Source organism: Cinclus cinclus, chromosome 5 (assembly GCF_963662255.1).
Source record: "Cinclus cinclus chromosome 5, bCinCin1.1, whole genome shotgun sequence".
In the NCBI taxonomy this organism is placed as follows: domain Eukaryota; kingdom Metazoa; phylum Chordata; class Aves; order Passeriformes; family Cinclidae; genus Cinclus; species Cinclus cinclus.
This window is the reverse complement of record NC_085050.1, coordinates 41,805,288-41,829,528: the sequence shown is the minus strand read 5'-3', so window position 1 is coordinate 41,829,528 and position 24,241 is coordinate 41,805,288. Positions and strand designations below refer to the sequence as shown.

Sequence of the window (24,241 nt, the reverse complement as noted above, 5' to 3'; positions counted from 1 at the left end):
GTCTCAGCTCCTTAGACCTTAGGACATGTTTTCACTCCTACTGGTAGCTATGTGCTAGCTAGCACACAAACAGAAAAGGTATAATTATTGGTGAAAATGAGATTTTGTCTGGACAACTGGTTTGTTTAAAATGAAAATTTTCAGGTGGATAAAGAAAACAAGTCAAGAAAGAAATGTCCAGTACAACAACAAAAAAAATTGTGACTTACACACTGCAGGCCAGATGCTACAGAAGTTGAGTCAGAGGACAAATTAATGTAAAAATGTGTAACAAACCTGACACTGAGCTGCATCTTGTGATGCCTCTCCAAACTCCTGATACCTTTAGTCTAGAAAGTGGGCCATTTGTTTTTTATGTACTGTATCTAGTTTATGCCTAAAGAAGCAGCAGTTAAAATTTGCCCCAAGTGTTTTATTGCCAGCATATTGAACTACACTTAACTGTGCCTGTTTCACAGACACAGCTGATGGGGTTTTTCCTAAATGAGCTGATTTTACAAAATTAGTAGTTCTCTGATCTTTATTTTTCAACAAAGACAAGATCTGCTTACTTGACGCTGCCTTCACTTACAAAGTCTAAATAATAATAATTACACTGTACCTTTTTCTTCAACAGTGCCAGCTGAAATAATACAAGAAAAATATGTTTGGTGGGTGTTTCTTTTTCCTCTGGAAGTCATCAGAAAAGCTGTTAAATGCTACATATACTAGAATATTGATTTAATAATACTCAACGTGCACATCAGTTTCATTGTCAGAAACACTTTAAATTTCTGTATGTTACTAATAACTGAAGAGTGTTATTCAGCTTTATAATGTAGTAGGCATTGTCCTTCATATATATTCCTAAAGCAGGATGTATGCTGTACATTTATATACATAGTTGGTCAGAGCACAGACATTGCAGTGTCATGCTTTCATTCAAATTTCAGATGCCATATGTTCAGTACAATCGCACAGCATCAAGATGCAACATATTGCTTTGCAAATGAGAATAATTTCACACAGTGGCCTTCATGACTGGGAAGGGTTAATGAAATGGGCTATATTTTACACACATGAAAAAAATATTTATCATAAATATATGGACCAGTATATGACATTGAAGAACAAGAAGCAAAAAGGAAAGAGTGCTCTTGCATAAAGATCGATTCTCTTTGCTGCTGATGGAATGACAGGCTTGGGAGGAGGAGGCTTCTTGTTGTTCTTGGCTTGAGATTTCCCGAGCCCATTGTTAACTTCAATGGGCTTCCCATAACAGTCATAATTTGATAATTCAAAATCCCTTGGCAAGCTTCCAACAATGCTGAAATCATTGGATCTCAGATCAGATTTCGAAGTGCAAACTTTTTTGCATCTGGTCTCACCAACCTATGAAATAAAGAGTGAGGGAATCATGATCGACTCACCACAACTCATTAGCAAACTTCATGCAGCTGCTAAAGAACACTGCAAACAAACATATAGGAAATTACTTGTTGATAGGGATACATTAAATCAGACTAATTTGTAGAATGGTTATGTTAAAGAGTACTTAAGGATGATCAGTCAATCATATCAGCTAATCCAAACATTCATAATTGTGTAATTTTTCATGCACAAGATGCCTCATGCTCTGCAATCTGCTATAGTTAGACTCCATTTTAAGATGATAGAAGGGGAGAGAACATTTTTGTGGGGAGTATTTTTGGATATTGATTCTGTGCTGATAAAGTTGCAGGCCTGATACTATTCAATACTTGCATTTTTCTGAGCTCTGAAACCCATAGTCAGAATTAGCCCTAAAATTCAATGTTTCATGCAGTTAATTTCAGTTTCAGTGTTCTCGTTCTAAAGAGTTATCAGGTCAGGATCCTCCACCTCTTCCTAGGATAACCGTCAGGCATGGTGAGAAGCATTTTGTTTGTACCCGTGGAGCTCAGTGCTTCTCTAAAGACAGATAATGGAAATGTAACACTGTTCTCAGTACTGCAGAAGTGTATAACTGGGAAATTTAAATCCAACAACAGAATTCTTGTGTTTCCTTTAGATCCTTTAGTGCTCTAGGGGATCTAGCAATAGTTTTTTACTGTGGGGAAAAAAAAAAAAGGTTCCTATATTCCCTTCCCTGGATTTTATAAAGTTTTTATTTCAGATTCAACTCATCTCTAGGAGAACCAACCCCACACTCTTCAGGGAGTCTGAAGTGATTTAGAGACTACTTGCAAGGCACTGTGCTTTGTGAGTTGGGTAAAACCTCTCCCAAACTTTCACTTCAATTGGACTACTCAGGAAACCAGAGGAAAAAAAAAAAATACAGACTATGAATTTGTTCACATATATAACCTGAGCCTTAGTTGAAAAAATGCTAGTTCACAAATCAGGCTGTACCCATGGGCAACTGACATAAATATAAGTTTCACTAAGGCTTCCTGGAGTCACTGGTCCACTAAAACTCAGTTATTCCAAAAGCTGCCCATCCCTTCTACACATTACCCTGTCTCTCCTCTACCATGTCCTCAGGTATTTTACCCTCAGTTCTCTCCACCTCTGGTTTTCTGCAGTTTTTGGATGATAGTTTAGGATATTTGCATGGTTGTATTTTGTAACTACTAAAATAATAATAGTAGTGTCATAAAATACAGTAGCACATTTATGGATGAATAAAAAATATTCTGAAGAATATTATTAGCTTCTCTATAACAGTGACAACTTATCCTGCATTGAAAGAACTGAGGTAGTTAGGAAGAGACATAGACTTTGACTGAGACTTTTACTCCCATTACTGACAAAGCTCATTCTAGCACAAGGTGGAAGAGAAGCACGGAGCTCTTCCTTCTGGAAGAAGTGGATGCAGCTTCCCAAATTTGCCAGAGTTCTATTTCTCATTAAAGCAGTGCATTTTGAAACTGATGCATTAAATGGAGAAGCAGATTTGTCCTGTTTGGTTCCAGCCAGAAGAGGGTTAATTTTTGCAGGAGAAGGCATTGCCAGGGCACAGAGGTTATTCTATATCACCTCTTGTCATTGCCAGGGCTGGGGAAAGGGATTCTCTTCTGGCACAAAGACATTCTTTCTGATGTTGACAAAACGTGCAGAGGGAGCTATCTGGTATTGTCTATTGTCAGAGAATTTTTCTGTGTGAATCATTTATTTTCTTACACCTTTTGTTATTAATATTATTGCTGTTAACTGCTCCTTTTCTTATCTCATTGACATTTTTAGTAAATTTTTCTTATCTCAAACCATGACCTCTACCTTTTGTGCTTCTGCTTGGAGCAAGGAGGTAGAGCAGGTTTTAGTGGGAGTACTAAATTGGAGACTACCATTCCTAAACCACCACTAAATCAAGATTCCAGGTTATAAAAAAGAAAAAGAAGATAGGTGGTCCCTGATGGTAGGACAAAACTATACATATAGATTCTTTTTAACTGTCTCCCAGTCCTCAAAGGCCTGACAGCCTAGGACAGTGCTCGTTACTGGAGTAGCAGGGGCAAACTGTTTAATAAGGTGGTGACTAAGACACAGATCAACATGATTATATGACCCTGGGTGATACAGGATGCTATTATTCACTGATCCGAGACATTCCTTCCAATCAGATCATATCCCATGACATAGTTAATAAAGATATAAAGCAGACCCTTGTGCAACAAAAAGTGAACTTGCAGGACTGGGGTGCATGTTAACTGAAGAGTTACAGGAATATCAGATCTTTTCCAATGGTCAAATCTAGCAAGATTTAGTAAGGCCACTACAAGAAATAGAATCCTGTATGCAATTATAGGCCTCTTTTTGGATTTGAAAAGTATTGTAGTCCATTTCTCATACTACCAGCAATATGGTGTAAAATTCACTGACACTAATTGAAGCTTAAATTCTCTCATTTACAGCACAGAATATTCCTGATTCAACTGCAGTATCTAGAGTGCTCCCCTAAAGGTTGTTTCAAGTCGGTTCTCATTCCCATTCAGGACTGAGAGTGGATTCTAGGTCACCTCTGCCTTATAAGCAGAGAACTGTTCAACGCATATTCAACAGAGCTCTGCTTAGTTCAATGTCAGATGGAGTACTGATTTATCAGGGTGACACAATTTTCCTTGAATGATCAACCTGGCCCAATTTTTTTTTTAATAAGTATGTGTTACTTTTGAAAATAATTTCATCTGTTTCCTTGGCTTTACAAATCTGACATTCTTCTATTTACTACACTCAGCTGCTACCTAAATATATTTTTAGGTTTTTTTTCTCATATATCACTTCAACTCTCCAATGTTTCTGTTGTTTTAATCTAAATCCCAGTTGACGTACAGGTTTCCCTAAAAATGTGAGATAATATAAAGTATATATGATTATCTCCTTTTTATTAATTTTGTCTTGGTTTGTGCTAGAAGCCTAACAATAATGCTAACAATGAATCCTCCTCACTTTCCACATTTACTGCACGAAAACCTTACCAAAGGCTACAGGAACACTTTCTGTACAAAAAGTATTGTAGAACTTGATTTTTGAGTAGTACACTAAAGATGTGTAAAGAAAAGTAAAATGTTAAATGTTATATCCTTTTGACTTCATCCTGACACAGGAAATATTGGATATAATTTGCCTTATCCTGCCCCAGCATCACAAACTGTGGGCCAGACCCAACCCACAGGATGCTTCCACCAGATTTATGGCTTTTCCCCAGCAGGGGATGAGGAGCAGCTGTGTGGGAAGGGAAGGCTTCTGGTATAATGTAGAGACACCCTACATTCCCGAGGAAGCTGGGCAGCCAGTCCTTGTTCCTCTGGCATAGATTGGGGGGGGGGGGCAAAGGACAGCACAGGAAGGTGATGGCTCTTGGAGCTTGGCCCAAAACACAGACCTAGTTCCCTGTTTCTTCCAGGACTGGACCACCTGGTCTAGATTTGGTAGGGTGGACAGAATACCCATCTTTTGATGAACAGCTCAGAAGTACCTAAAAAAGCCTCCTAGAATAAAATACAGGCTGACTGGTGCTAACTGCCAAGCTCAGCACCTGCTGCTGCTCCAGAGCTGCAGCACCTGTGCCTCTGCAGAACGCCTTTGATTGCAGAATTAGTGGAATAATGTGAGAAGAAAATGGGGAAAGAGATGAAAGAGTAAGTGCTGTGTATGCATGCAGACTGGCAGGGAGGAGCAACTAACTCCTGAACTCTGCCTCTGCTGCTTCTGGTTCTCCTCCTCACTTTCCACATTTACTGCCCAAACTAGTTACACTAGATTTTCCTTTAAAAACATCCAGGATGGAGAATTTTTTTCCATGACCTCATTCCTCAGAAACATATGTACCTTATTTTTAATTTGAATTTTTTTGGCTTCAATATTCAGACAGGAGGCATGGCTATAGTTAGTCTGAATAATTGCTGGTACATAGAGATGGTAACAAATCTAAACTCAATTTTGCATAATTCAGATGATGTAACTAGGCTGATGTACAAAGAAAAATATCCTTAAAGAGTTTCTTACCTTCGCATCATTTACCTCTGTCAACCTAACTGATAACACTTTAAAAAATTACATTCAGTTTGATAAATCAATAAACACCCAGATCAACTTTAATTTCACTGACCGATTTATTAGCTAACATGGGGTGGAATTGTGAGTAATATTAAAGATAATTAATACTTACAGACAATAGTAATTATTAGTCAGCACCCTGTAAGCTATGCAACATTCTTCACTGATTGATGTCAGGCTTATAATTATTTATGTTATGCCACTTAACTTTTAAAAGTACTAGCACAAAGTTAGCTTCTTGCTGTATTTTGAAACCCTCCAAGATTTAAAGGATTTATTAAAAAATTGACATTAATGTTCCACAGCACTCACAGACAAGCTCTGTAAAAAATTTCTAGATGCAACTTTAGCTGAAATCTTGATTGTAAAATGTCTAACTTTAATAGTTATTGTTTAACATTCTCATCAGCTAATGTGAATGAGAGCTATTCTATCAACAGATTGAATATATCTGGCTTTTCCCCAGACATAAAGCAGAATATTTGTTCAACGCATTTCTCTTTTCAGTTAATTCTTGATACTTACAGCACTTCTACCTAGTATAGTACCATTACTCCTCTTACAAGGTTTTGTATTCTTGCTGTACATGCAAAGTAACTTCCTACTGCCCTCAGTTATGCTAAATAGATATCTCTTTTCTTACTTACAAAATTATTTTATTGAGTTCAGCGTATATTAATTGCTATCGCCTCCCATTTGCCAGTGAGAATAAAATAGAAATGCTTGAAGCTGAGTTAGTTTTAAATCTTTGGGGAGTTTGTTTTCAATTGTGATGTTTATTAGTTTTGGGGTTTTTCTTAAATTATAGGTTTAGATATAGTATATATATTATATAGTATGGGTTTAATTCTGGTTTGAACATTATTAGCTCACCAGCACCATTCACACTTTTTGTTTAAATTCTTCCATCCAGATTAGACAGTTCTCAAATTTGTGAAATCTGACCTTTCACAGCCCCAAAAATACCAGGGACTTGATTCAATTTGTTTTGTGCAAATACAATAAAGATCCTTCCCAATTGACTGTTCATCCTGTGATCAAGTCCTCTTTATCCATCAGGATGAAGTGTAATATAAAAGCCATCATTTTTGAGAGCAGAAAGGTATTGTCTAAAACTCCTTCAAACATGCCACAGCACTGGCAGCTTCTCAAGCTCAGCATGTCTCTGTCAGGCTGAAGAGCTTCCCCACTGCAATACTGTGTTCCCTGCCCTACACAGCACAGCCTCCTTGCCACAAAATTGCCTCTGCTGCTGTGACCCCAAACTCCTGTTGGCAAGCAGATCTGTCTCCAGTGCTGCCAGCTCTGTAAGGGGCTTCCATACAAGACAAAGGAGGAGTTTTTTAACAAGCTCTGTTATTCATCTCTCCTGCACTTGTTTTGTGCTTTTCTCTTGCTCTCACCATAATGATAGATGCAGATAATCAATAAAGTAATGATTGTTTAGCACTAGTCTGTATTCATACTATTTTCTGGTGCAGTTCAACAGGAATATGCTACCACATTCCAAATATTACTTGCAAAGTACAGGACAAAAATATTAATACACAAAATATCACAGTATTATGGCACAGCTGAGGTTGGCAGGGACCTCTGGAGATCATCTAGTCCAACTCCCTGCTCAAAGCAGACTGACTGCTTGGGGCCTTTGTACAGTTAAGTTTTGAATTATCTCCAAAGCATGAATACAGGAGTCACTGGAGCAGAAAGTACCTACTCTGTACCTGAAATGCTGTCAGGAACTATTAAAATAGGCTGCAGCCTGTGGTTTTCTGTACAAGGTAAAATTTAAGCTGGGTTTTTGGTGGTTCTACAATAAAAAAATTGAGTCTGGAGTACCACTTGAGGGGGAAAAACTTGGGAAGTCTAGGTCACCAGAGGTTGTCACCAGTGGCCAAGTACATTATAACTCAGTAGAGATGAACATAACCAATCTCAGGTCTCAGAACCTAGATGTGGCTCTGACAAGATAAAGCAAGCAATAGCACCACTTCTTTTTAAAAATAACTGGCATTAAGAGCTATTACCCCTACTTGCATAGTGCTATTCATTATCTGCCAGAACCATTCTTTTAGCAAATGTTCTCTCCAGTCATTAGCACATTATCTGTGGGGGACAGGTTCTATAAATGGGTTTGATGAAAATGTGACTTTTCAAATCAGAAGTGTCGTTACAGTCAACAGCGCAACCTCTCACTGTAATCACGTCAGCAACAAAAGCAAAAAAAAATTATTCATCTTCAAAACATTTCCCTTTTTGCTTGTTTTTCTCACTGCATGATGTTTCATTGCTAGGAAACACATGCAAACTCCTGCTGAGGATTCCCAATAAAAAGCCAGTGCAAGCAGTTATCACCAGATTGCATAATTTTCTCCTCTGCTTAGAACAGCATCTACTTGCGACAACTATGAGCTAAGGGAGCCAAGCTGTATTTTCTCATGGCTTTTTGGCTCTAAGTACATAGCCACTGCTTCTCCTAGAAAAACACATCAGAAGTGCTTATTTTCTCTTCTTTTCCCTACAGATTCAGGGTGATCTTGACAAACAGACCACTTGACTTTAATCAGACAGTCACATTGTTAAACCTATGGGTTTAAAATGGCACTGACATTTCAAGGGTTTTTGTTGGAGGGAGCATGACTCATAAAGCTTGGACTTGAAGGGTTGGCATATGTTAGCAACATGCAGCTTTTACATCAGACAGTTCCCAGGATCTCGTGAAGTAGCTATACATCCATGGAAGCCTTTCTCTGTCTTTGGGCGATTGGCAAATTGTGAGCACTCTTTTCACCCTGCCATCTTCACTGTCACTGCTGTGATTATTGGTCATGATCACTGACAATTGACACAATGACAAAACTGCTTTCTGCTGAAAACTTTCAGAGGACCCTCGCAGGTTCTGTTACAGGGGATCTCTTCTCCTAGCCTGCAATTATGAACTACATTAAGCTTTTAATATTTAGGATCCATTTAAAAGCTTCTTCCTTTACTCCATAAACATGGAACAATAGCTGTTTGTATTTTTAGGGATTATCACTGAGGTTTTGTTACAGTTGTTTTTTACTAAAATCAAATATGCTGAGTTTCCAAACCAGATGGCATTTTAACTTCCACAAATGGAGCAAACACATGAAAACAAGTTGTTCCATGAAGACTGGAACCAGGGATGCCTGATTGCCCCACTTGCTTTCCTCTGATTCTCCTCACACCAAGAATCTTCTCAACCCAGCAACTCCCCTTTCATGTAGGCCCTTTCCCCACATCTCCTCCAGAGACATCCCTGCTGCAAAGTGCAGAAGCAGCAAATGCACAACTTGCTGCTCAGGGAACACGAATTGCCACAGCATCAGGATCACAGGCATTTTAAATTTAAGTAAAGTAACTTATGTTTTTAAATTTGATTCCCCTCTAATAACCTAAAGATACGTATCAGCATCATTCAGTTAATGCTTCATAATATGTAAGAGCTTAATTTAAACAGGAAAAAAACTTATAAATGGAATTATTCATGTTCTCTGTTTTTCCCTACTTGAGTTTTCTGTTTCCCTGTCTTTTCTGTTGGCTTTACCTTCAAGTCCCATCTGGTCTATCCACTGCTTCAAGCCTAGCTATGCTGACATTTCCAGCTACACCCTCAGTCACTTTTTGCTGAACATCACCTCCTATGGGGAAAAAGACCATCCTTAAACATTACTATAGGCCATTTACTTACTTCAGGCGTGCAGTTATAAGTCTTTCTTTTCTCCTAAAGTTATACACCAGGCCACCTAAGCCTTTCCAGACATTCAGCAAACTATTTGCTCTTGCCTCCCACATAATCCTACATGAACCTGATTAGAAACAGCTCCTGAACTTCTGGGATGGCACTCTAGCCTCTTTTTGTTTCATATTCTTTATGCCTTTCAACCTACAGTTTTTTTCCATTACCTGCTTCTTTAATGTTTCTCTCCCTTGCATATTTTCCATATGAAAAATGCATTCTCTACTTGATCATTACTAGGTCTGTATGGGGAGCAATCCAAATTTTGTGGGGCAGGTCTAGTTTTGGATTAGAAGTCAGAGCTACCGAAAGATTTACACCTGTTCTGATTTAGGACTTTAGTACAGGCTCTTCCAGGGCCAAGAACTTTCAAAGTATGCCTACACAGTAGAAGGTTCAGAGAGGGAGTTTTCAGCTAGGCAGATTTATAGCTTTCAAATATATAAAATCTAGCATCACTGTCCTACCACATCCCCATGTCAAATGATTCATTGGTCTGGGACATTTTTCTATCTCAGCCTGGTCATCTTCCCAGAAATTACCAGCCCAGGATACATTTGCTCTGGTAGGTGATGTTCCAAAGCATGTGGATTAATTCAAGCTTGTTCATTAGCCATGAGCCACTCAGACACATAACCAACTTTTACAGCAAGGAATACCTATTTCCACTATGTCTAGGCAAATAAATTTTTTTGTAAATCTCTGTATAAAGATCATCAAAAGCTACTGGAATGTTAATGGTCTCTCATAAGAAACAGGGAAGACTGAAAAGTGCAGGTCAAACATGAGAAGCTGAGGCTGACATTTCAAGATCATGGAGGGGAGCTGCTATGACAGGAGGGCAGACTGAATTCTGAATTGTAAAAACATTCAGCCTACTGCTAGGCACCATTCATGGGGAAAATTGCTGAACTTCTGTGGATAATGATTCCCCTTCTAAGTCATAAAATACACCATATATCAGTGCCTTCTTGAAAAAAAATTAAGACGAAAGCACAACATAGGTGATAAAAGATAATTATGTTTTCCATGTGGATATGACAATGGCATATACCTTAGAGGGTGTGCATACCAAGGAGAATCAGTAATTTATCAATTGGGTTTGTACATGATACTGAAAAACAGTAATTTTTTGTCAAACTTTTAACTGATCAAGCTGAACACTTAACACTTTTTAAGTACTGGAATAATGAAAAATATATATATGCTGCTCTGCTGGATTTTTGCAACTCTTTTGTCAGAAGAAACAGCTGAATTTGGGACCTGCAGATTGCTCAACACAAAATTATCACATTCAGTTTAAGGAAAGCAAAACCACAGCAGAGCCATTTTCTTTATACTCAGTTCTCATGTTGCCTGGGCTTGGGAAATTACTCGTGCCACAAGTCAAAGCAGTCATGGGGTTACTCTAAGCTGAGACTAGTTGCCTACCAAAATATTTCCCAAAGATTCTTCTACCAGAGGAGAATTATGGTAGCTAAGTGCACTGTTCTGCAATACCTACAGCTCTTCTGGACTGGGGGCAATTAATTATGGGGTAATCCCATCTTAGTATTAAGACAGGATTTCAGCCATTCTTGCATAAACTGCTCCTTCCTTAAAGAAACATTGAAGTCATAGTATGGCAATATTACCACTTGGATCTAGCCAAATAGCTTTATTTTTATACAACAGAATTGCTGAGTCACTGAAAAGAACAAGCCAAATTAATATTAAACATGTTGTAGAATAATTAATTTTCTTCTGCAGAATAAATGTCAAGTAAATATCACTTAGGACTGAAGGCAGTTGGACTGGGATGTCTGATAACTCTTGGAGCACAAATAGGGACTTCTAAAATATCAGGAATTCAGCAACATGATGGAAAACTTCAGCCTGAGTGAAGATGTACATGTCATCTCTAATCATATCGTGAAATCTGACTGATTTACACATAAATTCCATCTGGCAACACAAGACATCCAGGAACAGTTTGACACAAACAGACTTGTCTTTCGTCTACACATGCCATGACTTCCGGATTCCTGGCTTCATAGACATTCAATGCAGTGCAGCTGTGGCCATCCCAGGGAAACCAATATTATTTGAGCATGCTCTCAGCAAAAAGTGTCTTGAGAGTTCTGTCCTCTGAACAGTTACAGTTTGACAGCTGCTACTTATTATGAGAAAAACAGCAACTGTAAAGCTGCTTGCTACTTTATTTACCTGAAGCTAAGCAGAAACTACAACCCTACCATATTAAAAGACAAATTTTTCACTTAGAACTTCTGACCCCAAATCACTAGGGACCAATTGGTCAGATTGCTAGCCAATAGTTACCAGCATGTTTTTAATATCGTGGCCCCTTCCAAGGTTAAGCTCTATTCAAAATTACTACAAACAGTATATTCCTGGAATTGGGTTAATAGAGAAGAATGCTGATTTTTCAAAGCTTTGCAGCTCCTACCTGTAAAGTGCTGATGTGAACAGGAGTCCCTGTGCCATTCACAGTGTTCTTCTTGGCAGCATTTCCACCTTTCCCTTCCACTTGCTCTGCCTTGGCAATCTTTGCTTTTTCAGCTTCAATTCTCTTTGGATTGTTTAGCATTACCTGAACCACAGCATATTCCACCAGGGATGCAAACCCAAAGAGAAGGCAAACAATCAGCCAGACATCTAAGGCCTTCACATAAGACACTTTGGGAAGTTCAGCGGCAAGAGTGGTACATTCAGATGCCAAGCTGAGCACGGAGAAAATACCTACAAAAAGAGAAAACAATATACTGAATAAGAAAACTTCCCTTTAATGATACTGGCTGTGCTTTTCCTCTGAAACAGGCAATAGTGAATGATGTTTTTTAACAGTGAATGGGACTTCACAGTGTGATCGGTGCAGTAGGTGTAAAAAGTGCACATTCCTTCAGCTAATGAACAAGTTAAACACTTTGGTAGGATAGTGCAGTTAATGATGAATTATTAATAATGAATACTTTCATTTTATAAACAGAGAAACAAGTAAGTGAGGCTAAACTGGTTGTTATTCCCTGTCCCATCACACATTGCACAGCTGGGAAATGGGCTTTCCAAAGACTTATCTTACAATGGGCATTTAGTTATGGCAAGGTGGAAGAGAAATGTATGACACCTAACACAAAAAGCCTCCAGGTCCTTTAAATTACACTGGCATTGTCCCAGAAATCTAAACTGTGCTACAGCAGGAGCAGTTCTCTGAATGACCTGTTCACAAGTGTGATATTCAGACCTTACGTGAAAGGAAAGGTTTTGCTGAAGAGCACAGCTGTATGAGCAAATCAAAAAGCCTTTGTTCCTAATTCCTGAGAAGATGAAAGCATGGAGGTGACTGAGGGTGTACAATTATTTCCTATTTGAGCTTCCAGGATCTAGAGGAAGCTTTCTAGATAAAGGGCATTTCATGAAGCCCTTATAACTAAAAAAGCCTGCATGTGCAAAGGCTGTCAAAAGGTCATACTCGTCATGGATTTCACCAAGCATTTCCCCTAACAACACTTCCAAATGTCACCATCAACACAGGATTCATATCGCAAGAGACAAAATAGAAGCTTGACCCCAAATAAAGATTTCTCACAGGCTCCTGAGAAAATATTAGCATGAACAGCTACATTTGGAAAAAGCTGACTTTAGAAATGGCAGTCATGTGGTGAAAACTTAGTTCAATCTCCAAGTTCAGAATGTCCCATTTTTGTTTTGGGAATCCTAATGATAAAATTCTTTGTTTATGAGTGGGCAACTTTATGAAATAGATTTGATGTCTATAAAAACGTTGGCCAAAAAGAGATATTTAGTTAGTCTCAACTATGTTTCTTATACGGCATGAATTTTTTTGTCATTCACAGAGAGATGATTTCCTTCAGATCCATTTTAAGTAACTGAGGATGTGAAAATGTAAATTAAAATGAAACTGTCTGTATTGGCCTATGAAAATATTCATTTCTACTTGATCACAAACACCAGATTCTTTAGCTACTGTTCCCATTTGGATTTCAATAAGATTGATATGATACTTTATTTAGTATTAACCTCAAATGGACAATTCACTAGCTCTTAGAACACTGAAGCCGAAAGAAATGTTTACAGTCATGTAATTTTAAACCACAAAATCTTATGATGTTTGATTTAGAAATGTGTAGTGTCAATGTATCACTGCAAAGCTGGATTTTTTTTTTCCATGTGGATAATAAAGAATGACCAGATGTGTTATCTCAAAACAGAATGATACAGCAAATACTGAACTGACTCCTTAGTGTACACTCTGGATTCCTTTTCATCTACTGTATCTGAAACATTCACATACAAACATTTCCATAAGGATAAAAAGTGAGCATAGAATGCTTCACTTTGAAAAAAAAAAAATTCACTTACCAACACCTGCAGACTGGGGATGGACACTAATTATGGATCACAAGGAATTCCGAAGTAAAAAAAAAGGCCATACTGCCTCTTAATATATCTAGGACACATTTGCCTGTGTTCAGCATGCTGTTCATTCTCTAACAGTGTACTGTATCAAATACCATGCATGGCTATGCTTGACTGCTGAAGGGCAGCCTCCATCCTTCTCCTCAATAACCAGATTAGCCAATAAGGTGGACTGGCTCAACGTCTTGGATATAGTACCTTTTTCCTACCAACTTTAAAGTGTTTACTATCTTAATAGGTGACAATTAATATCATGCCTGGTGCCAAAAAACATTGTAACCCCACTTTTCAGACCTTAGAATACTTCACCTTACAATCTTGGTTTGAATTCTACAGAACTAACTTATAAATTCTAGCTGATTTTTGTGGAGCTTTTATTAACATGTTCAGTAGAGCAACTGAGGTCATGGTGACCAGCAGCTAATTTCCTTTTGTATAGATTTCTCCAATGAAGAATTCACTTTCAGAGTCTAAGAGACTTCTAGGTTTTCAAAGTAACAATAAAGTGAGACAGAAGCACAGAAATCTTCTATTCAGCAACCATTTGCTGCCTGATGAATGTTGGCATGGCCTTGGAGACCCTAGTGCCAGAGTTGTAAGCTGCACTTCTGGCAGCAGCTGCACTTGGTGCCTCAAATGTGAATGAGGAGCACAAATATATATAATCTGAAAGATCTGGAGTAAGTAGTTTCTCATCTAATAAGATCTGTAACTAGCCACTGGTACAGTTTCTTGGGGCTAGATATCATTTACTTGACACACAAATGTTAATCTTGTTATATTTCAAGGTCAAGGATCTCAAGGATGTCACTAGAAGAATTAATTTGTTGCTCTCCTGAAACTGGAGAAAGATAAATCTTACCCCAGTGACAGTGTTAATAACTGTCATACTAAATACTGACTCAACTAAGTGTTGATTTAGGATTTAGGGTGTCAGATTTAGAGGGTTTTTCGTTTCTATGGGAATTAAGGAAAAGTCACATAGCCAGGCCAATGGATAGTATATTTGAAAATTCATTATTTCAGAAATATTAATACATGAAAGAAGCCAATAAACACTTACAATGAACAAAATAAACAAACAATAAATAAACATGCATATTTAGTTACAAAGACATCCATGCTACTTAAATCTATGCTAATACTCTTATAAATCTATCTTTAATAAGCCATCTGGTCCAATATTTGAAGCATAGGGTTATAAAAATGGTGGTAAAGCTTGGTTTTGATCCTAGTTTTCCACTTCCTCTTTCATTCTTTTTAATTTAATGTATGTTGCATTTTCCTCACCCTTATTGTCTTCAAATGTTCTCTTAAAGTTTTGCATTATGTAATGCAACCTTGCAACTTTTCTAGATAAAAGATTATATTGGTTACTTGACATTAAACTAATACAGATTCAGACTCCTTCTCAAGTAACTATTTCAAGGTAAAAAAAAAAAAAAAAAAAAAAAAGGCAAGGCTGCATGAGAGTTATATCCTGTGAGGGCATGGTGGCTCCAGTGTGGGTAAGAGGTTTCTGAGCAAGGCAGGCAGCTGGAGGGATTTGCAACTGTACCAATGGGGTATTGAAAACAGGTGCACTAAACCTCCTGGTTTAGTGGCAAAAATTTGGAAGGTATAGACTTGGAGAGGAGAGAGTGCTAGGGAAAATGGAAGCCTTGGGAGGCCAGAACATGGGAAATGGAATCGAAATAGAAGTGTCAGGATGCAAGAGCCTGGCGCTGCACATCACTGAGCTCTTGGGGTCAGCAGGTTTGGCCATGCCAGACCTGTAGTCCTCTGTACAACCCAAGGATAGACTGTGTACAACCCAAGGAAGAAATTAGTCAGGATAATATTGTTACTATTAAGTCTGTGTCCTGCTATTTCATAATAAATGTGTTGCGCTGAGCAGCATGACTGCATGAGCTTGAAGTACTCTCATGAAGTGGGTCTTTAATGAAATACAGCCAGTCAGGTAATAAGAATTTCTTTATCTTTTCCAAATATTGCTTCTATTACCCTTCAAAAAGACTTCTCCAATAGGTAGCTATTTAGAGCCCTACTTATCATCCTGCCTTCTTGCTGATTATTCAAATGCTGAAATTCTCGTAAACTGCATATTGTGTGTTTGCAGCATCACCTGTGCATAGACGGATCAGATTTGTCCAGGCTGAGAGGAGCAGAGACATTGTGCCTGTTGCCCAAATGCTGGAACTACTATCAAGTGAAGTTTTAATGCCAAGGTGGAGTTTTTAGGACTTGGAATGAGCAGATTTCAGTGAAAATGATGAGTGGATAATGGAAGTGAAGTTGCTTTCAGGGTTCAGTGTCATGTAGCCAAAGCAACTGAGAATGGCTCAATGGTGTTAAAGTGGATTGTGACAGTACTTGAAAACGAAGATTACCCAGTGGAACTCTTGCAGCACTTGCATCAGGATTGATCCAGAATGACAGCCAGGACAGAACAACAATTAGCAGTGTAGGAGCATAAACACCCATCATGTAAAATCCAACTTGTCTTCTTAAAGTGAAGATTACTTCTACACAAGTGTAATAACCTTTAAATAAATAAATGCATTAATGTTTAATGTGCTTTGCAGGTGAATTTCTGATCCATATCTTCGAGGTCTTTTTCTGCTTAAGAGTAAAAGTTCAATGCTTTGATTTTCTTTATAAAGGCAAAGAGCTTAATTTGAAAAAAAAAGTTCATAACACAGATCTACTTAAGCACCAAGTGTGGTTAGGCTGTGGTACTTTGTGCTCTGTAGGGAACCCTTCCACTTTTCAATGCAGCAGGAGGCTGAAGTGACTCCCAGCTTGATGCTGGCTTCAAGATGCAGTCCAGATAAAACCAATGGAGTCTAGCTGTCCCACTAGCTTAAGCTCATCTGAAAATACTAATTAGCATTAATTTGTGCAAAAGATCAATTGAGAAATATTAGTCTAGCAGGTTTAGAATGGAAAGAGATGTTCTGAATGTGACTCTAACAAGAAATTTCCTCAGTACTGAAAGTACTAAAACTGCTACAGACATTTTTAAAAATATTCCAGAAAAGCTTCAAATTTTGTAAACAAGGAATAATGTATCAAATCTTTTAAAATTAAGATCTAAAGCACACAAACTTCAGAAGATGTTTAAGTCTAATTAAACACAAAGTTGCAGTTAAATAGACATTTTGCTGGAGATAACAAATGTATCAAGAAGACTGATAAGCAGAAGATAATTTCTGTCCATATTTCCACTCAGTTAGAAGAACTGGAATTCTTATGTTAATAATAACACAACAGTTTTGGAAAAAACTTGAAAACTTCAAAAACTATCCTATCACAAGAAAAAGGCATTCCTATGTTACATTACAACAACTTCAAAATTCAAATCAGACTGTATTTATCAATCCAGCTGGTGAGAAACTTATGTAGAAGATAGAATGTGTCAAAAAGTTCTCTCTACCTTCCATCTTGTACCAGTTAAGTGCTGTACAATGATATGTCATCATAAAAGTGCTGTTTGGGCATACAAACACCGTAACAACAAAACTGTAAAACATTAAGACAAACATCCTTGTGTAGAAGACACTATACTGTACTTTATAGCTCATTCTATCATCTTCAGAGATCAGTTGGCTGAAAAATTTTCCTTCTATAATTTATGAATGAATTCCAGACACTTTTAGGTTTTGTTTTCAAATGAGGAATGACCTTCAAAATTATTATTTGTTTGTGTTATGGAGGAAATGCATTATGCATGCCTTCATTTGAATAATATTTCATCAGCTAGAGCATCTATTGCCCTCACCATTCAGCTCAAAAGGATCTATTTGATCTGTCATAAAATTGATGAATAACAGGAAATTTGCAAATATAAATATTCATTGTATTGCTACAAAAGCAGCCCAGATTTCCTGACCCTCTTTCAACTTAGGTAGGTATGATAAAACATCAGTTGACAGAAATAGGCAGTAAAGATTAAGGGTTATAGCAGTTGTCAGGGAACTACTGCATAAGACATAATTTTAAAATCTGCTCCTTGATGGAAAACTTATCTTGATTATCTGACAAAATAATTTAGCTCTCTGTTTGAAATCTGCTTTTAAAAAAATATCTTCAGCATAAGAATTTTCAAGTAAATAAAAAAACCAGAACATTGAAACAGCCTTTAAAAATACTTCAGAGTACTAAATATTTGACAAACATAACTGAAGTATTAATTTTGGTTTTGGTTATGAGATTAAATGGAGGTTCTTAATAGAATGGGTTTGCAATAAAAGAATTGTGAAAACTTCAAAATGGTTTGCTCATGTTCTTTGTTTAATGTTCAAAGCACACACACAGAACGTGAATATTTTTCTGAACATTTTGGACCATGTCATTTGTGGTCACAAGTTGCTGAAACATGAGAGAACACCACTGATTTTCTTTGTGTATAGTTCTTAAATATTAATAATAGTTCTTAAATATATTCCTCAAGGTTCCTAAAAATACCTGAAATACCCAAAGCCTTTTAGACATTTAATTCCAGATTTAGGGCACATCTCAAAATATCACAATAGTATGTAAGTTTTACAATTTTCCCATTTGTATGAATTTTACTTGGGAAACGCAAGATCCATTACTTTAGTTTTTCACTACTTTATGACTATTGTTTTCAATAATTTCATTTTTGTAATTAAGAAAAAAATATTTTTCTCACTGCTAAGTAAAGTTTTACCATATCCTGAATGCAATCACTGATAGCTGCTGGATATGCTTTCAAAAAATCAGAATTTTCCTGAGAGAGCTATTTTCTTATTGTTTACAAGTTATAAATCACCTGAGAGGCTGAATTATGTTCTTAGGCTGAAATCTCACTCATTTTGCAGCTAAAAACCAAAGCTCACTTTTATTTTCACTGTCTTTTCAAATTAAATTCTTAACTCTGAGATTTGCTAAGGTTCCTTGAGATATCTCCAGGCTTGGAATCTGCCACAGAAGCAACTGCAAGTAACAGACCCTCCACTTCAGCTGAATAGGCAACAAGAAGCTTGCAGAGGGTCCTCAGAAGCTGCAGCACCACAGACTTCCCAATCGAGTTTTAACAGAAGATTTATTCCCATAATGTAAAAGCACTGACTAAAATACAGCTGTTCTTGTAGAAAGTCTTGTGATTGTCACAGCACAAGTAGTTTGGATATAATTATAGACAAGAAACAATCAAGGGGAAAAAGGTAAATAATTAAAAGCTAGAGTACAGAAACCACTGGAAAAATGTGAGCCCACATTAAAAACATAATCATGGGAATATATGAATAGAGGGATGAGGATTGCAAGCAGTTTTCAAAAATGACAGAATTTCCAGCACATTTAGAGAAAGGAAGAATCCACAGGCTGAAGCATATGGAAGTACATGCAACTGGCATGATTCTCCATGAACATTCATTAAGAAAAGTTTGACATTTACAAGCATAAACAAATATTAGGACCATAGAAATAAAAGAGTAATAGTAAGATCATGATGTATGTAAGGAAAGACAAGACAACCTTTAATCCCTTCAACCTGGCTATTTCTATATTGAACTAGTTTGTAATGATCACACATTAAACTTGCCATTATATGAACCACTCACTAACCAAAAGTAATCTATTTTATCCCAGGAAATGTATGACATGGACTGGAACATTAGCTATTAACTATAAACAGTAATTGCTTAGAGTATATTACCAAGGCAATAACTTATATTACCTACCTGTGCCTTTGTAATACTTGGTACAGTTACCATATTCAATATCCTCCTTTTTAATATCAAACTGAGGCAGAGCAATTTTCTCTAACTGTACAGGATCTCCAGACTGCCAGATAAACCGTAAGTCATCAGTTGTGTAACCAACTGAAAGAACAAAATAATAATTGTTTAAAGAACCACCTTAATCACAGTAAACTCAGCAAGAAAACCTAGCATATATGTATTGTATATCTTTTAGTCTTTTTATTTCGTGTTCAAATAATTAAATACAAAAATTAAATAATCTGCAGCTGCATTTTTATGTAGGCTGAAGTTAGGACTTAGTGGGTGAAACTTTACATTATCAATAATATTAGGATGACTAAGAGGTACTTGTTACAGTGTGCACTTCTCAAACAAAGACACCAAAGCTGTATTTCCCACAGCTTTCAAGCCTCCATATTCATTCATACTCTACTTCAGCAAATATGAAAAAGATGAATTTTAAACAGAACTTATGAGTCTGAGTAACTTCAAAAGAATTTAACAACTTAATTACCATGACGAATCTTGGTGTTTGTGCAAAACAACCACATTACTTGTTTGCTCAGACTAAAAGGCCTGATTCATGAAAGCATTGCCATTAAGGAAATACTTGACCAGGAATAAGAGCAGATGTGCAGTCCTACGGAAATTAGTTCAGTGCCTTTATGATCTACTGAGTACAGACAGACATCAGCAAACCTCTGAGCGCCTAAATCATAATATATACACAACCACCAAGTGAGAGGCAGTGCAAGTTAGACTCACAGTATTCAAGAATAAAGCAAAATTGATTAAATATGCATAATCTGGATCATGATTTTACATGTAATTTTTTGCTACCTTCTGTTCATTACAGATTAACTTAATTCAGAGATAATGTCTGTTTTAAATGCAAACAGAGAGGAGGAAACAGAAAAGATGGGAGTTGGAATGCATCGTTTTGCACTTCAAAGCCTGAGAAAAATGTTTAAAGTGCCATTCTTTTGCTGGAGGCATTAGATTATTCTTTTTAATTTTTGAAAAACAGTTGCGATTAAGAAAATAAAACTAACCATAAGTGATGTCTCTAAGATTCACAATAATTTAATAAAAATCACAATGTTTCAAAGCTCCATAATATACTATAAAAAATTGGTATTAATGTCCGTTCCAACACACAACATATCACAAAACTGCCAAGATCCTTTATGATAAAAATTACTGCAGAGTGAAAATTTTGTCTATAGAGACTATGTAGAACTGGGCATATGATAACTGTGGATATGAGGACATCCTAGTAATGACTGATGGCCTTTTTTATTTTGAAGTTTAGCAAGTAAAAACCAAAATATTCATTTGAAAATAACCTAAGAATAAAACTGCCAATGGCTAACAGGGAAAGAATTGGAAGAACAGATAGGAAGTCATGGGTACCTTTCTTACTTTTGACAACTGAATTAAAAGGTAGAAGAAAGTTTAGTACACAGTCTTTTCAAAGAAGCAAATTCACTGAACTTCAGTATATAATCTTAGCATTATTTTTTTTTAACAAGTAATTTATCCTTGCATGATTATACCTCTCGACACTTATAAAGCAAGTGAACTTTCTGGAATGAGAAATCTTGAGTGAACTTCCATTAGTATTACTAAATAATTCCAGATTAATTCCAAACTGATTTGGATTTTCCTTAAGAGTTTACTTCATGTAATGTACATTATCATGTACAAGAGCTAACGTACATACATAGAAGGGATGAACAAAATTACTATAGACATGCTAAAATTCTAAAGATAAATGCTGACAATCAAAACCTAAATTGTAAAACTATATTATTATTATTATTATTATTATTATTATTATTATTATTATTATTAGCTTTGTCCCCATTGTGATACCCTGCCCAGCTTTGGTTAACCTTACTTTTTCTTCAGTTGTGACTTCCTTCCCCTAACCTCACCTTTCCCACCTGACCTGATGGAGTAAGAGCTAAATGCTTTTATGTTACAGCAGGAGCAGACTTCTCTCTGCTTCACGCTCATCCTTATTCAGGGAAACAGAATTACCATGAAAGTGGGATCACCAAGGATCAAAGTGTTGGAAAAAGCTGTAGCTGAGCAGACACCTGTGTACTTGGGGCACAGGGAGGGAAGATGGATTTCAGAAACATTTTATCTGCAACTTCCAGCATGGCATGAAGCCCTTCAGAGATGTGACCCATCTGCCCTGTTGTAAGATTAATCACCTGGAGACCAGGAATAGATGCCCAACTACATCTACAACACATCCTGAAACCACTTTCAAAAAGTTTGATACTAAATGATCTCACTGCTTTGGCATCAAATACTTTTCCTTTGCTACTGCATCAGAGGAATTCCAAACAATACCAATGCATCATCAATGCAAGGGGATACATTGGGCCCCAACAACCTACAAAGCAGCACAGGTTGCAGAAATTAAAACTACCTGGCAAAACCATTCTTCTTTCCAAATAATATACTTCCATTTATCTCAGTTTATTTATCTCTTATTTATTATTTATCTCAGTTTATAAAATGCTTTTATAAAATACCTCAGTTACCATTCTGGTTGATAGCAAAAGCTAAAACTAAGAGTGCACAGTGCCATAAAAGTAAGAAACATCTTTGATAGGAAAATGTAGTTGGTAGGAACCAGTGAGTACCAATTTCATGATTCATTAAAAACGTTGGGATGCAGTAAACAGAATTAATAATTTTTGTTTGATTCTCATGCATGCCTAGAAGAGAACTGTTCTTATGGACAGAGTGATTTACATACAGCTTTCCAATTGCATCTTGCAGCGCTGTGTATCCATAGGAAACAAGGTCAAGTCCAAAGGGCATGACAGTGTAATAGATAATCTGAAAATACAGAAATGGTATTTAAAAACAGTGTGAGCTGCCAGGTAAGCAATAGGCAGCCATGAGAGAGAAAAAATCACAAGTTTTTGACTTTAAAAGAGCAGAAACAAAGTTTAAAAGTTATAATTAGCAGTTTGCAAAGGAGATCTCTCTAGATAAAATAAGACAATAAAAAATGATAGACGGTTTTAAACACATAGAAGATCATAAGTTATAGAACTGCTAATACAAGAAAAAATACAAATAGGTCATAGAATAACCAAACCAAATGTCCATACAAAACAGAGTCCTGTCTCCAGCATTGGCCAGTGATGGACTTCTAAAGAAGAATATGACACTACAGCAATCTGGAAGTTATTTTGCCAGATATCCAGCAGCACCCAAAAGTTGCACCCAAAAGGGCTTCCTAAACCAGAAAGGATTCTTCAGTATTTAAGGGACATCAACAGATTTTTTTGTCTCCGTTGTTTTGCTTTCAGCTGCTTTCTGGAATCTAGGTGTCCTGGTTTCAGCTGAGACAGTTAATATTTTTCCTAGTATCTGGCACAGTGCTGTGTTCTGGATACAGTATGAGGGCAACATGGATAACACACTGATGTTTCTGGTTGGTGCTGAGTAGTGCTTACCCTAAATCAAGGACTTTTCAGTATCCCATACTCTGACAGTGAGCAGGTACATAAGGAGATGGGAGGCAGCAGAGAAGGGATGGACATCTGTCAGCAGGTAGTGAGCAATTCTATTTTGCATCATTTGTTTGTCATGGTTTTATGTCTCTCTCCACCTGTGCCTTTTACTACAATTAGTATCAGCATTAATACTTTCATTTTGTTTTACTTTGCTGCAGTTTTTAAGTGATTCTTGACCCACAGCTTCTACGGGCTTTATTTTCCTACATCTCCTCCCCATCCCATTGAAGCCAGGAGGAAGTGAGTGAATGATACTTAGTTGCCAGCTGGGGTTAAACCCCAACACCACATAAACATCCACAGACAGCATCTTGCAGCAAAGAACACCACAGCTAATCTGCACACACTCTAATCATACTTCTATCTATCGTTAGTCTCTCTCATAGTCCTTTCAATGCAAAAGAAGGCAAAAAAATCAATGTCCATCCATTCTCTCTGTGCCATTTGTGATTTAGAGATCTCTTTGGCACCACCTCAATTATTTTGCTTTTTCCAGTGTGAAAAGTTCAGCCTTTCTCAGCTGTTCCATACCTTTCACTATCCCAGCCTGCCTTCCTATAGCTGGAAGACCAGAATTGCATTCAAGATGTAAATATAGCATACTTTTATACAGTGGCATAACTTTCATCCCTAATACTTCTAAGAATTCAATTCACTTTTTCAAATAGTACTGAGCTATTAGCTGACATTTTCAGAGAACTATCTATTACTACTCAAAGGTAATTTTTTTGACTGGTAATAACCAACTCTAGATCAATCAGGTTTCATGTGAAGTTTTTCCCTCATGCATAATTTCCAGTGTTTACATTGAATTTCATCCCATTCTTTGTTGCCTAATCCTTAGATTGACTTGTGGTTCTCACTGTTGTATCTTACTTTTACCATCCTGCATATTTTGGTATCATCAAACACACTTGCAAATTCAGAGTTTTTTAGATCATTTATGTAGAAAAGCACAGAACATAGAATAATTTTTTTCTGTGGGAGTTTGTTTTCTTCCCCTGATGTGAGCAGCAGCTGTTTATTCATGCATTCAGTTTCCTAATTCTTAACTATTTGTGCAAGAGCTTTCTCTCATGCACATTTTGCCATGCAAGTATTTTGGTAACAGTAGAGTCTTTCATTTATATGTGATAATATCTCTGTAAATAGAAATACAAGACATAGAAATTATACATTTTAAAAATGTCACCAAACCACAGTCCCTAAAAAAATTAATCTTACCTGCATACATATGTAAGAACATAGTGTGC

At 36.9% G+C, this 24,241-nt stretch overlaps 1 protein-coding gene across 1 annotated transcript in view; it reads right to left on the bottom strand.

Annotated features, from left to right (window-relative positions):
• Window positions 1–1,074: 1,074 nt before the first annotated feature.
• The window catches only part of GLRB (glycine receptor beta), a 45,073-nt gene continuing 21,906 nt past the window's right edge, over window positions 1,075–24,241 (bottom strand). The window contains exons 5-9 of the mRNA XM_062493719.1: window positions 22,220–22,302; window positions 19,423–19,563; window positions 16,105–16,257; window positions 11,724–12,016; window positions 1,075–1,371 (exon numbers count right to left, since the gene is read on the bottom strand). Coding sequence (XP_062349703.1) covers window positions 1,075–1,371; window positions 11,724–12,016; window positions 16,105–16,257; window positions 19,423–19,563; window positions 22,220–22,302 — 967 coding nt within the window. The remainder of the gene's footprint in view (window positions 1,372–11,723; window positions 12,017–16,104; window positions 16,258–19,422; window positions 19,564–22,219; window positions 22,303–24,241) is intronic.